At 41.8% G+C, this 13,435-nt stretch overlaps 2 protein-coding genes across 9 annotated transcripts in view; one reads left to right on the top strand and one right to left on the bottom strand.

The window, feature by feature from the left end:
* The window catches only part of LOC103279179 (zona pellucida-binding protein 2), a 44,917-nt gene extending 41,448 nt beyond the window's left edge, over positions 1 to 3,469 (top strand). For all 7 annotated transcript variants that reach the window (XM_008112969.3, XM_062957893.1, XM_008112973.3 and 4 more), the window contains 2 exons: positions 1,364 to 1,436; positions 2,468 to 3,469. In XM_008112969.3, the coding sequence (XP_008111176.2) occupies positions 1,364 to 1,436; positions 2,468 to 2,849 (455 nt within the window). In that variant the 3' untranslated portion in view covers positions 2,850 to 3,469. The remainder of the gene's footprint in view (positions 1 to 1,363; positions 1,437 to 2,467) is intronic.
* Positions 3,470 to 4,032: 563 nt separating this feature from the next.
* reck (reversion inducing cysteine rich protein with kazal motifs) overlaps positions 4,033 to 13,435 on the bottom strand; it is a 73,719-nt gene continuing 64,316 nt past the window's right edge. For both annotated transcript variants that reach the window (XM_062957889.1, XM_008112976.2), the window contains one exon: positions 4,033 to 7,304. In XM_062957889.1, the coding sequence (XP_062813959.1) occupies positions 7,089 to 7,304 (216 nt within the window). In that variant the 3' untranslated portion in view covers positions 4,033 to 7,088. The remainder of the gene's footprint in view (positions 7,305 to 13,435) is intronic.

Genomic DNA, 13,435 nt, shown 5'->3' with positions numbered 1-13,435 from the left:
CAGTTGTGGAAAAGAAAAAGGTTTGGATCATTGATGTCGCCATCCCAGGTGACAGTCGCATTGACGAAAAACAACAGGAAAAACTCAGCTGCTATCAGGACCTCAAGATTGAACTTCAAAGACTCTGGCAGAAACCAGTGCAGGTGGTCCCAGTGGTGATGGGCACACTGGGTGCCGTGCCAAAAGATCTCAGCCGGCATTTGGAAACAATAGGCATTGACAAAATTACAATCTGCCAACTGCAAAAGGCCACCCTACTGGGATCACACAGTCCTAGACACTTGGGAAGTGTTCGACTTGTGATTTTGTGATACGAAATCCAGCATATCTATCTTGTTTGCTGTGTCATAATAAAATAATAGAAAAAGGTTTGGATCATTGATGTCGCCATCCCAGGTGACAGTCGCATTGATGAAAAACAACAGGAAAAACTCAGCCGCTATCAGGACCTCAAGATTGAACTTCAAAGACTGGCAGAAACCAGTGCAGGTGGTCCCAGTGGTGATTGGCACATTGGGTGCTGTGTCAAAAGACCTCTGCCGGCATTTGGAAACAATAGGCATTAACAAAATTATGATCTGCCAACTGCAAAAGGCCACCCTACTGGGATCTGCTCGCATCATCCGAAAATACATCACACAGTCCTAAATGCTTGGGAAGTGTTCGACTTGTGATTTTGTGATACAAAATCCAGCATATCTATTTTGTTTGCTGTCATACAATATAGTAGTAGTAGTAATAATAATAATAATAATAATATTTTTGTACCCTGCCTCCATCTCCTTGAAGGGACTCGGGGGCAGCTTCTATAGGGACGAGCCCAATCAACATAGTTAAAATATAACTATGAGAAGGTTGGATAAGCAAGACTCTACTGTAATAGTAGCATCAAAAGAAGTGGTTTGCTATCCTTGAAAGAACATGCTAAAATAAAAGGCTGCTACTTGCTTTTTTAAACTCCTTCCTCCTTTGGGTGTGTGTGTGGGGGGGGGGGGGGGGACTGATGAAATGGTACTGTTCTTGAAAGCGTAGTGCAAATGTCTTTCAGTACCCTGATCTGCAGTGCCTCAGAAATCCTTCCACTAGAGCACCGACAGGTTGAAAATGTAGGGTTTTGTGAAGTTATCTTGTTAGACACAACCATGATGGAGATTTGTCATTATAACATCTTAGTCATTCTCTTGCTGACCAAGGCCGGCCCACCAAATAGAGAAGTCATAGAAAGAGAAGTCATAGCAACTTTGTCCAAAGATAATGAAGCTAGAGTTTTGACTACCCTTCAAGGCTAGAATATGAGTGCAATTTTTGTGCATATAAATATAATAGACATGCAAAATAAATATTCTTTTTGTTCATTTTTTAGGAATTCTACCAATGTGGATGGCTTTTTTAATATCTTCTGCAGCAACCTCTGTTATTCTTGTGACAACTTGGATGTAAGTACTTCTAACAATTTTCCTTGAAATTTATCAGATAAAATCCCCATTCATCCCTTGAGATTTAGCAGCTGAAGAAAGCTTGTAATTTGATTAAGTACAGCAGAGAAAAAGATTGCATTAAGTACAGCAGAGAAAAAGATTGCTTCCAGATAATGGTCTCTAAGTATAATACCTGAAGCCATGTATATGAAGGTAGCTAGTAGTTTCCTGATTTCGCCCATATTGAGAAGTTCTATGGAAAAATCTGTTACTTAAAAAAAATAGAACACCATTGTAACATGATCTGCTCACTGAATTCTTAAAAAAAACATAGTAGAAAGCAGTATGTATACTAGTCAGACAGGGCAGTATGGCGACTAGCATGAATATGGAAAATCAAAATTATCAGTTAGGTTAAAATATAGTGCACTGGCTATTCTACCTCACAGAATACCTATGAGATTTTAATGGGACCCCTCCTATATTCTAACCTGAACGTCTTACAGATATGGCAAAGTAACATGTATATGGGGCACTTGCATGAAAGGACACTTTGCATGACTGAACCTAATTTTATGCTGACTTTTTAATGTCACTCCATTGACAGTAATGTCACCACAGGCGTTTGTGTGAACATAGAATGTGTGTTGTCATTCTATTTTTGAATATAGAATAACATGCATATTATAAACAGTTATGTAGGAGAATCTGCAAATTAGAATATTCAAAATACAGACAGAAAAATGTAGTAATGTTTAATTTTAGTCTTCTAGGTAGATGTACTGGGGTCTAGAATGACTCCAATTAATTAATATGAATGTTGAGTGTGGATGCTATAATTTTCCTATACAGGTCGCATTTTCTTGTTTTCTAGCTTAATATATAAAATAAATTTGAAAATGAAGTTTTCTTACATAACAACAAAATAAGCTTGTTACAGCCTGATCCCAAGACAGCAAGTCCCTTCTTATTCAACAGTGAGGCCTAAGCTTACTTAAAAACCTGAGTTACTATAGTTGGCTCTAATGTGAAATGTTTCTCTTTCACAGCATCATAACCAAGTGCTGTAAAAAAACAATAGCTGCCCAGTACATCAGAGAAGCAGAGTCTGAAGTTAAGAAGAGGTTGCAGGATTTTGCAAATATTGCAAGTGATGAAGAAATTCAAGCGCAAAGAAGTAAATTAAGTCCCGTCAAATTGGAAAATGACAAAGCGGCTGACTCAGTAGAAGAATCAATGGCATTATTAAACAATGATGAACTGACAGAACCTTCCACACATGCTGGTACAAGCTTGTCTCCGGGTCAAGCAGGACAAAGTGAATTAGAAACTAACATTGAATCATTACCTGCTTTGCCAAACCAAAGGAATTTTGCTCCGTCCAACCAGCAGAGATTACTAGCTGACATAATTAAGACCAAAATGCCTTAGGTAGAAAAGCTGAATAATTGATTTGCTTAATGGTTGCAGTTTGGAGGCATTCTCTCAGAATAATTACTGAAAGTATTTCTGGTTCAGGGTCAATTTAGCAGCTATCATAGGTTGCTTAAAAGGAGATATGCATTAAAAGTACCATGCACACAACCTTTCCCCCAGCAAATTGAGATTTTTCTGAAGTGCAGACAGTGTAATTATTAGGGTGTTTCTCTTTGGAGTTAGACCACCAAGTGATGCTTCAGAACCAGTAGCTGCTTGTGGACTCAGCAGGAGTGTGTGGATCTGGACCCCTAACCCTATAATGACAGCTAGAAGTGTCCCTTTGCTTATTTGTAAACTGCCTTCTCTACGGCAAGAATATATGGTCGCATTAATCTGTGTATATCCATAGGTTCATCGTGAATTGAGTTTAAAGTTTTAAAAATTATTTCTCAAATTTGTAATCTTAAGCATTAAACAGGTACCATAATAATGTACTAAGAATATTAGGAGTCACAAATGTTTTGAGTTTAGTTGTCTACTTTGCTGCTTGATAAAGTGCTGCGTCTCAGATTAACTGTCATTCAGCTACTCAATACTTTTTCTATTAAAAGTTTATCAGCCTTTTTCTTCTATTTGCTGAATTTTTGTATATGCAACCTAAGCACTTCAGCTCATGCATAGGAATTCACTATTTTCAATTCTCTCTGCAACTTTTTGTGAACTCAAGTTGCTTGTGAAAGCAACCCACATTAAAAAAATATTTTGTAAGGAACATTTCAGTCTTTGTAAAAGCAGATGTTGAGAGCTAGCAGGAAATACTGTTTGTAGAAGCTGTGGGAGCTGTTTGAAAACAGCTGGCATGGGCAGATTTTCCTTCTATTGGAAACCTCAACTGTCTTCATATACCAGCTGGCAATCCTCAAATGTCCTTATCAGAATTTCTTTTCTTTCATATATAGTAGCAGTAGCAAGCATGAAATAATGAGGACAACTACCCATAGTTTAAACTCCCAAATTTGTCATTTAGTAATATTGTATAGTCCTCATCCAACGCAATAATTGGGAGTGCTTTGCCTTGATGTCGAATATACATTTGTTCTTTCCATTTGATTTGAAATTAGAGGCGATCGTTGAGAAAACGGATCTTCAAACGTTAAAATATGCCATTTGTATATCAGATTTCATATTTACACAATTTTAAAGGACACATGAGAAAATATTTTTATTAAAATAAAAGCTTTCATATTGCATTGCAGCTTTTTCATTTTGTAACAATCAAAGCAAGACACGTGTCACAAAGTCGTGAGAACAACACCAATGCTGAAATTAACTTTCAGTGCTTTCTTCTTATATTCAATAATTTGGCAAAAACAATGTTACCTGCATATCCTTCAAAAGTTAGCTTTCATAATACTGATACAAAATACTTCATGTAAATAAAGTTCAGGTGCATAAAGACTAAAAAGATATATTCAGCAGGGTCTCCTGGATGAGTCAAAAGGACTGGCCTAAATCCTGTTTGCTTTGACACATACCGTATGTTATCACACAATAGTCTCCATCGTGTAATAGTCCCCATTTTTTGGGTAGCAAAATTAGCATTTCTGTATTCCTTACATAACAGTTATAACTGTGAAATGGTCTCTGGAACTCAAATTTTCCTTCAATCCTCCTCTCCAAAGAGATCCATTTCATATTTTGTAAACTGCCTTCCTTTCAGAGGAAGAAGGAAGGGAGGGGGAATCTTCTCTTACCTCCTTGGCAAGGCAGTTTAAAAAACACAAACAAACAGAAATGGAGCTGTTTGTCTGAGGCTCATCCTACCTGTCTAAGAGATAAGGCAATTTATTATACTATATAATAAAATTTGAAAAAAAATGTTCCTGGATTGAAAGTGTTATTTCCTGTTTAAGTGTGCAGTATTTACTTTGAAAATAGTTGTTATACTCCAGAAACTTTGTTTTTCTGGCTGCCACAAATTATGTTGAATTGGTTGAGACTCTACGAGATATTCATTGAAAAACTATAGCAACATGTGTCCGGCAAAAACAAAGTTTTTGCAGTTTAATAAACTTTTCCTATGTTTTTATGATAGAACGAATTAGGAAATGACATTTATAACCAGGAAAAAAAATCTTAGTGTTATTTAAAAAAAAAAAGCCAACCCCAAAAGTGGAGAATCAAAGACAGATTTTTTTTCATTGTGTAGAAATCACACCACTATTTTTCAATTAAAGGATCATTATGTGACTATTATGTGATGAAATATGGTATGTGAACATTCAAGTCAAAGGTGACTGTGGCAACGAAAAACTGACAGTAACACTGAGGAAGGAACAATCAGAAGTGGTGACGGTGGTAGGAGAAAACTACCTACTCCAAGACACCTATGAATGGATCTGGAGGTGAGGGAGGCAGTCCTCAGATCTATGGGTCTCTGTGTTCTAAGGGTCAGGAAAATGGCATTGCCCACTCCTCCAAAAGCATCTTAGCTCCACAGACTCCTCATCTGAACAACAGCCGTTGCAGAATCAGATCTCGGAGATTGCAGCTTTCTACTTCCCCCTTTGTCCCACCCCTGTGAGAGCCTTGAGAAAGTGCAAGAACTTGCAAAAATTGACTTTTACATGTGCGTTGAATACCAACAGGATTCCAGACGATGGGAGCTGAACACCATCACTACTGTGCTTTTACCAGATCCCACTTACTTTAATAGGACCTAAACAGGAGAACTAGCTGATGGACTGGTTCCTTTTTAAAAAAATATATGCTTTGTATAAAATATTAACATGCTAAAATGTAAATTTAGATAATATGCAAACAATACAGTATCTAACATGTATAAATAGCTAAAAATTCTTCACAACATTACTCCTAAAAGGAAATCAGAGTAAACGATTTGCATCATCAATCTGTACCTTGCATACATTTTTATAAGGAGGATATTAGCTTAAAATATGATTGACAATGTCGGGGGATATTCTGCAAACATATCTGTGCGGCCATAATTTTGCTCCACTATGTTACCTTTGCAGAATCAACCCCGTGATCATATTCTTCATAATAAAATATAATATGTATTTACACAAAACATTAGTTATTCATTTTGTTTTTGGTAAAATTGTTAAGTAGCAGCAATTTGTTTTTGTCAGAAACCAATGTTTAAAAATTGGTTTATGTTTTAACATTTTGAATGATATACCTCTAAGTCATATAAAAATAATACTTTTCAATAATCTTATGCAACATGTGTCTACTGCTGAAAATAAAGTTGAAAAATCTGCACAATTTCTTCTTTCAAGGAAAAAAAGTTGCCTTAACTGAAAAATAATTCTGTCTTCACAGTAAGAAATGGACAGGTATGGAACAGATATTGTATTGTGTAGGTGAACAAATGTAGACTGTATAGAATTTTTTAAAAATCAATCTTTTGTGCAAACCCAGGATGCTGTTGTGTGTGTCAGTTGACCTACATAAATGTCTGTAAGTGGAAGCTGGAAGGGAAAGCTCCAACCACCTCTGCATAGTATAGAAAAGACATTATTTCCACTAACCATTTGACAAAATGAACTCTTATATGCTGCTGGGAGGCTCCTATATATAGCCTCCCAATAGAGTTGTGCAAAATATCTTGTTATGCATAAAAGTCTTTGGATATGCTATGCTTTTTGTGTTCAAAACTATGTTTTGAAGTACACATAGTAACGAAAAAGGTACTAGGAACAGTCAACGTGAAGCAGCACGGAGTACAGTGAAATGTTCTTCCCATAAAACATGTAAAGACTGTCTGAATTGTATTGATTTTTGCATGTGGGTTGTACTCTAAGATTTGAAAATTGTTTTCCAGAGAACTGAAAGCAATATGCTAGAGTTATCGATGTCTATGTTATTTCTTTTGTCCTGCTACTATTCAGCCAAACGTTGCCCATTTTTGAAGCACTAAATGTGTCTGACCAAACAACAGAGGGCTGAAAGAAAAGAATACACATACAATGGGCTCTGTCCTTATCTCTGCAAACTGCTTCCAGAGTAAGTCATAAATGACTACTTGTTTGATAATTTAAATAAAAAGACTGCTGAATTATGTATACTACTCTAGTAATGACAAATATTCTTTGTGGAAATGCATGGAAAGACAACTCTGACCAAGTTGCCAGCTCTCAAAAAGAAATATAGGTTATCAGCAGTTCTGAATGTCTTTCGCAAAACAAATACAAAATCCCACAACAATAACTGTAGGTTCTGCTGCCACTATGTCTTACATTGTGTGGCTGAGAAAGTGACCACAAAGCTCCAAAAGAGCAAATGCAATGCTGGCACAACTTGACTGCAGGAAGATGAAATTCCGAATGAAATTTCCACTTGGGCTGCTATAAGTGCTGAGAGTGGCACGTGGGATGCTAAAGCAGGACTGTCGGAGTTGATCAGTGATTCTATCTTTTCTGCTTCTTTATTGCAGGCTTCAATCTAAGAAAAGATAAAGAGTGGTTTTTGAAATATCTTCCTTCTATATAAAATATTTATACATGAGCTTTCTTGTCCCCATCCATCTAGTGGCTCCCAGAGCACATCTGCAAACCCTCAGAGAGTATATTCCAGAGGGATAGATTTCCCAACTTCCTCTTCCGCCATTAACTGTTAAATGGCAGGGAAGCAAAGGTTTTGTTGAATTCCTGGGGAGTCTGCTCATTTGGTTATCCCCTCATATGCCCACTGAGAATGCCCACTGTTAGGCCCAGTTTCTGCCAACCTAGCAGTTTGAAAACATGCAATTGTGAGTAGATCAATAGGTACCGCTCTGACGGGAAGGTAACGGCACTCCATGCATTCTCATCTGGCACAGGAGAGAATAACCCGTGAGTGTGTTGTCGAAGGCTTTCATGGCCGTGATCACAGGGTTGTTGTATGTTGTATGTTTTCCGGGCTGTATGGCCATGTTTCAGAAGTATTCTCTCCTGATGTTTCACCCACATCTATGGCAGGCATCCTCAGAGGCTGGAGAAACTAAGCAAGGAAAGTTTATATATATCTGTGGAAAGTCTAGGGTGAGAGGAGAACTCTTGTCAGTTGGAGGCCAGTGTGAATGTTGTAGTTAATCACCTTAATTAGCATTGAACGGCTTCATCTCCTGGCTTCTTCCTGCCTGGGGGCACCCTTTGTTCAGAGTCATTAGCTGCCCCTGGTTGATTCATGTCTGGAACTCCTCTGTTATCAGAGTGTTGCTTCTTATTTATTGTTCTGATTTTTGAGTTTTTTAATACTGGTAGCCAGGCAGGAAGAAGCCAGGAGATGAAGCTATGCAATGCTAATTAAGGTGATTAACTACAACATTCACACTGGCCTCCAACTGACAAGAGTTCTCCTCTCACCCTGGACTTTCCACAGATATATAAACTTCCCTTGCTTAGTTTCTCCATACATCACAACCTCTGAGGATGCCTGCCATAGATGTGGGTAAAACATCAATAGAGAATACTTCTGGAACATGGCCATACAGCCCGGAAAACATACAAAAACCCGTGAGTGGGTGGATTGTTCCTCTGTGGTGTCCAGACAATGCTACTACTGTCATATCCATTTCCAGAGAAAATTCAAGCCAAAAAATAGGGAACAGGGTGCACTTAAGCAATTCATTAATCAAGCAGTTCAAAAGCAGAATACTGTGCTCATAGACAATGCAAACAGACATATCCCAAGCAACATGACTCCTTAGTTTACACATGCTTCAAGAGTAGCATGTTTGTATCGAGGGTACAATGCATGAGCTTCCGTATGACAGTGTAGTGTAGATGCACAACCAGAACTAGGCTATCTCTCTTCATACAAGCTATCCACCCCTCAAGAAAAACAAGAACAATGTATTGTTTTATCCACAGAAGCCTCAGTTATCTGGAAATCTCAGTACCATCATTCTATATCTGGCTAGTCAAAACTTATCCCACTCACCCCTTTTCATTCTTTACCATCAGTGGAATGGCCATGGGCAAATGCAATGAAAAAAATTGTGCAATGAAAAAACTTCCAAGAATTTGCAGCACTTTATCAGTCACCTCGTGTTTACAATATTTATATGGTGCACATTACCCAGTCTACTTTTACAAGCTCTCCGTTTTAATCCATGTTTTTATTAGTTCTTGACATTTGTTTTTGTTGGCAGAGGAGGTTTGGTTACTGAAAAGGATGGTAAAAAATTCAGCTTTCACAATGACCATAAAAACATGGATTATGGAGCTGTAAGGTGGACTTAAGTCAACTAAGGATTCTTAGTTCTGATTGTCTCTTTCTCTTGGACACCCTTTCTTCATATACAACATGAGTTAATTAGGGATGGACAACAGTGATGCCAAAGCGCAATTGCCATAAGTCTCTAATACTTTAATTGAAAATCAGCCCCTCCAAGATGGGGCATTTCAATTGGTTCAGCTGAGTGAGAGACAATATTAATAGGTGAATTGGAAACAATGCTACACCAGGTTTCATTTTGGTCTCAGATTTGACACTGACTCCATGTACTTGCAGATAGATATTTTTGTTTGGGGAAAAGCAAGAGGGTAACCTCTCTTTCTACAAGAGAATGAAAAAAGAAGTGAAAAAGGACCTGATGTAGATTATTTTGTTCTCTAACAACCAAATATCTTGAGTTTCTCCAATCTTGAGATCTCAAATTTCTGCAGTTCTTCCACTATTAAATACAAGTACTCTCTTTAAAAAAAAGTCTAATTCATCTGATCTCTTTGCAAGTACAGGATATATGATAGTGCATCAAAGTGGAATTCTAGCAGCACAACTCCATGTAAGCTACTTTCTTGCCGATTACCTTTTTAACAGTCCCTTTTCAGAACTCCTCTCTTTCACGGGGTGCTCCATATATATTCCAGGGAATGAGAAGATAAATACTAAGGTTGAAAACAATCATGAAGCTGTACATTCTATTTTGAGTTGTGAAGGCTCCAGGAGCAATATGTAAGCTCCTGGAGCCTGAAAGATTTTCCTGCTTCTTGCAGGGGGTTGGACTGGATGGCCCCACTCTACGATTCTATGATTCTATAAGCCAGCAAGGCAACAATCATGACTGTATTTGGCACTTCAAATACAGTCAAAAGACAGCATAGAGTTGGAGTCTATAGAATCTTAGCAGACAGCAGACAATGTAGTTGCTTACCTGTAACTGTGTTTCTTCGAGTGGTGTTCTGTGGAATTCGCACATATGGGTTATCCTACTGCGCCTGCGCAGCATTCCGGAACCTTCTAGAAGCTCTAATGAAACTTTTTGGCGCGAGCCCCGCCCACTCTCCCCAGTAGAGTATATAAGGCCCTGTGGGCGGGGCTAGGCAGTTCCCCGCCGCCAGGAAGCAGCTGAAGCCTAGTGGCATGAGATCAGCGGGGAGGATGGGCGGGTTGTGCGAATTCCACAGAACACCACTCGAAGAAACACAGTTACAGGTAAGCAACTACATTTTCTTCTTCGTGGTGCTTCTGTGGAAATCGCACATATGGGAGATTAACAAGCTACTCACCAGAGGTGGCGGGTCATGCCACGCACGAAAAAAGGACCGCTCTCCCAAATGCCGCATCTTTCTTTGCCATGATGTCAAGCTTGTAGTGCGAGGCGAAGGTGGAAGATGATGACCACGTTGCAGCCTTGCAAATATCTTCCAGGGGAATGCCCTTGAGGAAGGCTTGGGACGCAGCCACGGCCCGTGTGGAGTGCGCTGTCACTCTCTGCGGAGGTTGTTGGCCTGCAAGCTTGTATGCCAGACGAATCGTCGAGACTATCCAGGCGGCTAAACGCTGAGAGGAGACAGGAGTGCCCAGCGCATCTGGCCTGTACTTAAGGAAGAGACGAGGCGACTTCCTAAACTCCGATGTCCTTTGGGTATAAAACGCCAGGGCCCTTCTGACATCCAAGGAGTGCAGCGCTACCTCCAGTGCTGAGGAGGGGTTTTGAAAAAAGGCCGGCAATGAGATGTCCTGGCACATGTGGAATCTTGAGACAACTTTGGGCAAAAAGGTGATGTCTGTTCTCAAAACTACCTTGTCGGCGTGGAACCGTAGGTAAGGCGGGTCAGCCCTGAGGGCGCAGAGTTCACTGGCCCGTCTCGCGGATGTGATGGCTACCAGGAAGGCTACCTTCCAAGAGAGATAACAGATGTCACAGGAGGCCATTGGTTCAAAGGGAGACTTTGAAAGTTGCGAGAGCACCAGCTCCAGGCTCCAGGCGGGTGGTGGTGGTGAAGCTGGAGGGTGCAAGTTCTGGAACCCTTTCAGGAAAAGTTTTATTAGGGGGTCCTGGAAGCAGGACTGACCCGAGGGTCCCTTCCTAAACCATGACAAGGCGGCTATGTAGCATTTTAAGGAAGTCAGCGAGAGGCCTTCCTTCGAGAGGTGCACCAGGAAGTCCAGGATCACCGGTGTAGGAGCAGAAACGGGGTCCAGACCCTGGGGTTCAACAAACTTCTTAAATCTATCCCATTTATACTGATAAGCCTTCTTTGTTGAGGACTTTTGAGCCGCCTGGAGAATTGCCCTCACAGGGGAGGAGAGAACTTGGGCCTGATCCTCCACCCTGTGAGGCGTAGTGTTACTATGTCTGGGTGATTGACCTTGCCGTCGTGGAGTGTCAGAAGATCCGGCGAGGGTTTGAGTCGGAGGTAATTGCCCTTGGCTGCCCGCCAGAGTGGCGCGAACCACGCCTGACGGGGCCACCAAGGGGTTACAAGAATGCAATCCGAGTTGTCCAGGATTAGTTTTGTGACCACCTTGCCGACCAACGGGAGGGGTGGGAACGCGTAGAGCAGGTCCCCCGACCATGTGAAGCGGAACGCGTCCCCCAGACACCCCGGACTGGCATGGGGGCGTAGGCGAGCACAGAAGGAGGGGCAGTGGCTGTTCTGAGGTGACGCAAAGAGGTCTATCGCCGGCCAGCCCCAGCGGCGAGCCAACACTCGAAACTCTCTGTGGTTCAATTGCCATTCGTGGCTGGTTGATGGCGCCCTGCTCAATGCGTCTGCTAGGACATTGTCCTTTCCTGGAAGATGGATAGCCTGGATTCTTATCCGTCTGCGCACGCACCAGTCCCAGATCCTCATGGAGAGGGCCAAAAGGGCCTTCGAGTGCGTCCCGCCTTGTTTGTTTAGGTAGTACTTGACTGTGGTGTTGTCTGTTACTATCCTCAGTGTCTTCCCTTCGAGGATCTTTGCGAAGGCGTGGAGAGCCTTTTCTACGGCTAGTAGTTCTAACACATTGATATGGAGGGGACGATGACGGCTGGACCACTTCCCATTGACAGTAAGGCCCTCGAGGTGCGCCCCCCAGCCATACTGGGACGCATCTGTCGTGAGCTCGTGGGTAGGCTCTGACGGGTGGAAGGGTAGGCCAGCCATAAGATTTCGCCTCTTCGTCCACCATCGCAATGAGCTGACAACGTCTGCTGGAGGAGACAGACGAATGTGTTGACTGTCGAGGAGCGGGTTGAATACTCCCAAGAACCATATCTGGATCAGGCGCATTCGGAGTCTTGATAGGTCCACAAGCGACGTCGTAGAGGCCATATGGCCAAGGATAGACTGGATTCCCCATGCTGTAGTGCGTCTCCTCACCCGAAGCCTGGTTACTGCCGTGCGGATGGTACGAAATCGGTCTTCTGGAAGATAAGCCCTCCCAGTAATGGAGTCCAAAGTGGCCCCAATAAATTGGATTCTCTGTGCCGGGGTAAGCTGGGACTTTTCCTCGTTCACTACTAGTCCGAGTCTCTGGAGGAGGGAGAGGGTAAACGAGATGTCAGATTCAAGGTGAGGCTTAGAGTCGCTGACTAAGAGCCAGTCATCTATATACGGAAAGACTATAACGCCATACTGCCTGAGGTATGCGGCCACCACAGCCATGCATTTTGTAAATACTCTCGGTGCCGTGGCAAGGCCGAAAGGGAGTACATTGAAGGAAAAACAAGAGTCACCAATCATAAAACTCAAAAACCTCCGGTGAGCACGCCGAATAGCCACGTGGAAATAGGCATCACGTAGATCAATCGTGGCAAACCACATGTTTTTCTGGAGAAAAGGGAGAATGGAAGCTAGAGTCACCATCCTAAACTTGCGGGTCCGAATGTAGCGATTGACCGCCCTCAAATCAAGGATGGGACGCACGCCCCCACCTTTTTTGCGAACTAAGAAGTATCTCGAAAAAAAGCATCTCCTGACCCTCCTATAAGGTGTTCTGGAAATGGCCCCTTTCCTTAACAGGGTAGCTATTTCTTCCCGAAGGCAGTCAGAGGGCGCCGTAGGGCGGGGGACCCCTGTCGGGGGGTATGAGAAAAACTCAATGGCATAGCCATTCTGCACAGTGTCTAAAACCCATGCATCTGAAGTTATTTCCTTCCAAGCCTCCAGGTATGGAGCTAGCCTGTCCTTGAAGAGAAGACAACCTTCCTCTACGTTATCAGGGTGCCGAGCTAAGAACAATGAAGAACGAACACGCTCAAAGGTAACCGACCTCCGAGAAGGCCAACTGCTAACACGGGGTTCCAAACAACTGTCAACATGGGATTCCAAACTTGGAGAGGTTGAAGGGGCGGGAGCGCTAGTGCTTTCGCTAAAAAC

Source organism: Anolis carolinensis, chromosome 6, assembly GCF_035594765.1.
Source record: "Anolis carolinensis isolate JA03-04 chromosome 6, rAnoCar3.1.pri, whole genome shotgun sequence".
NCBI classification, from domain to species: domain Eukaryota; kingdom Metazoa; phylum Chordata; class Lepidosauria; order Squamata; family Dactyloidae; genus Anolis; species Anolis carolinensis.
The sequence above is the reverse complement of the archived record's forward strand: the minus strand, read 5'-3'. Positions and strand labels throughout refer to the sequence as shown.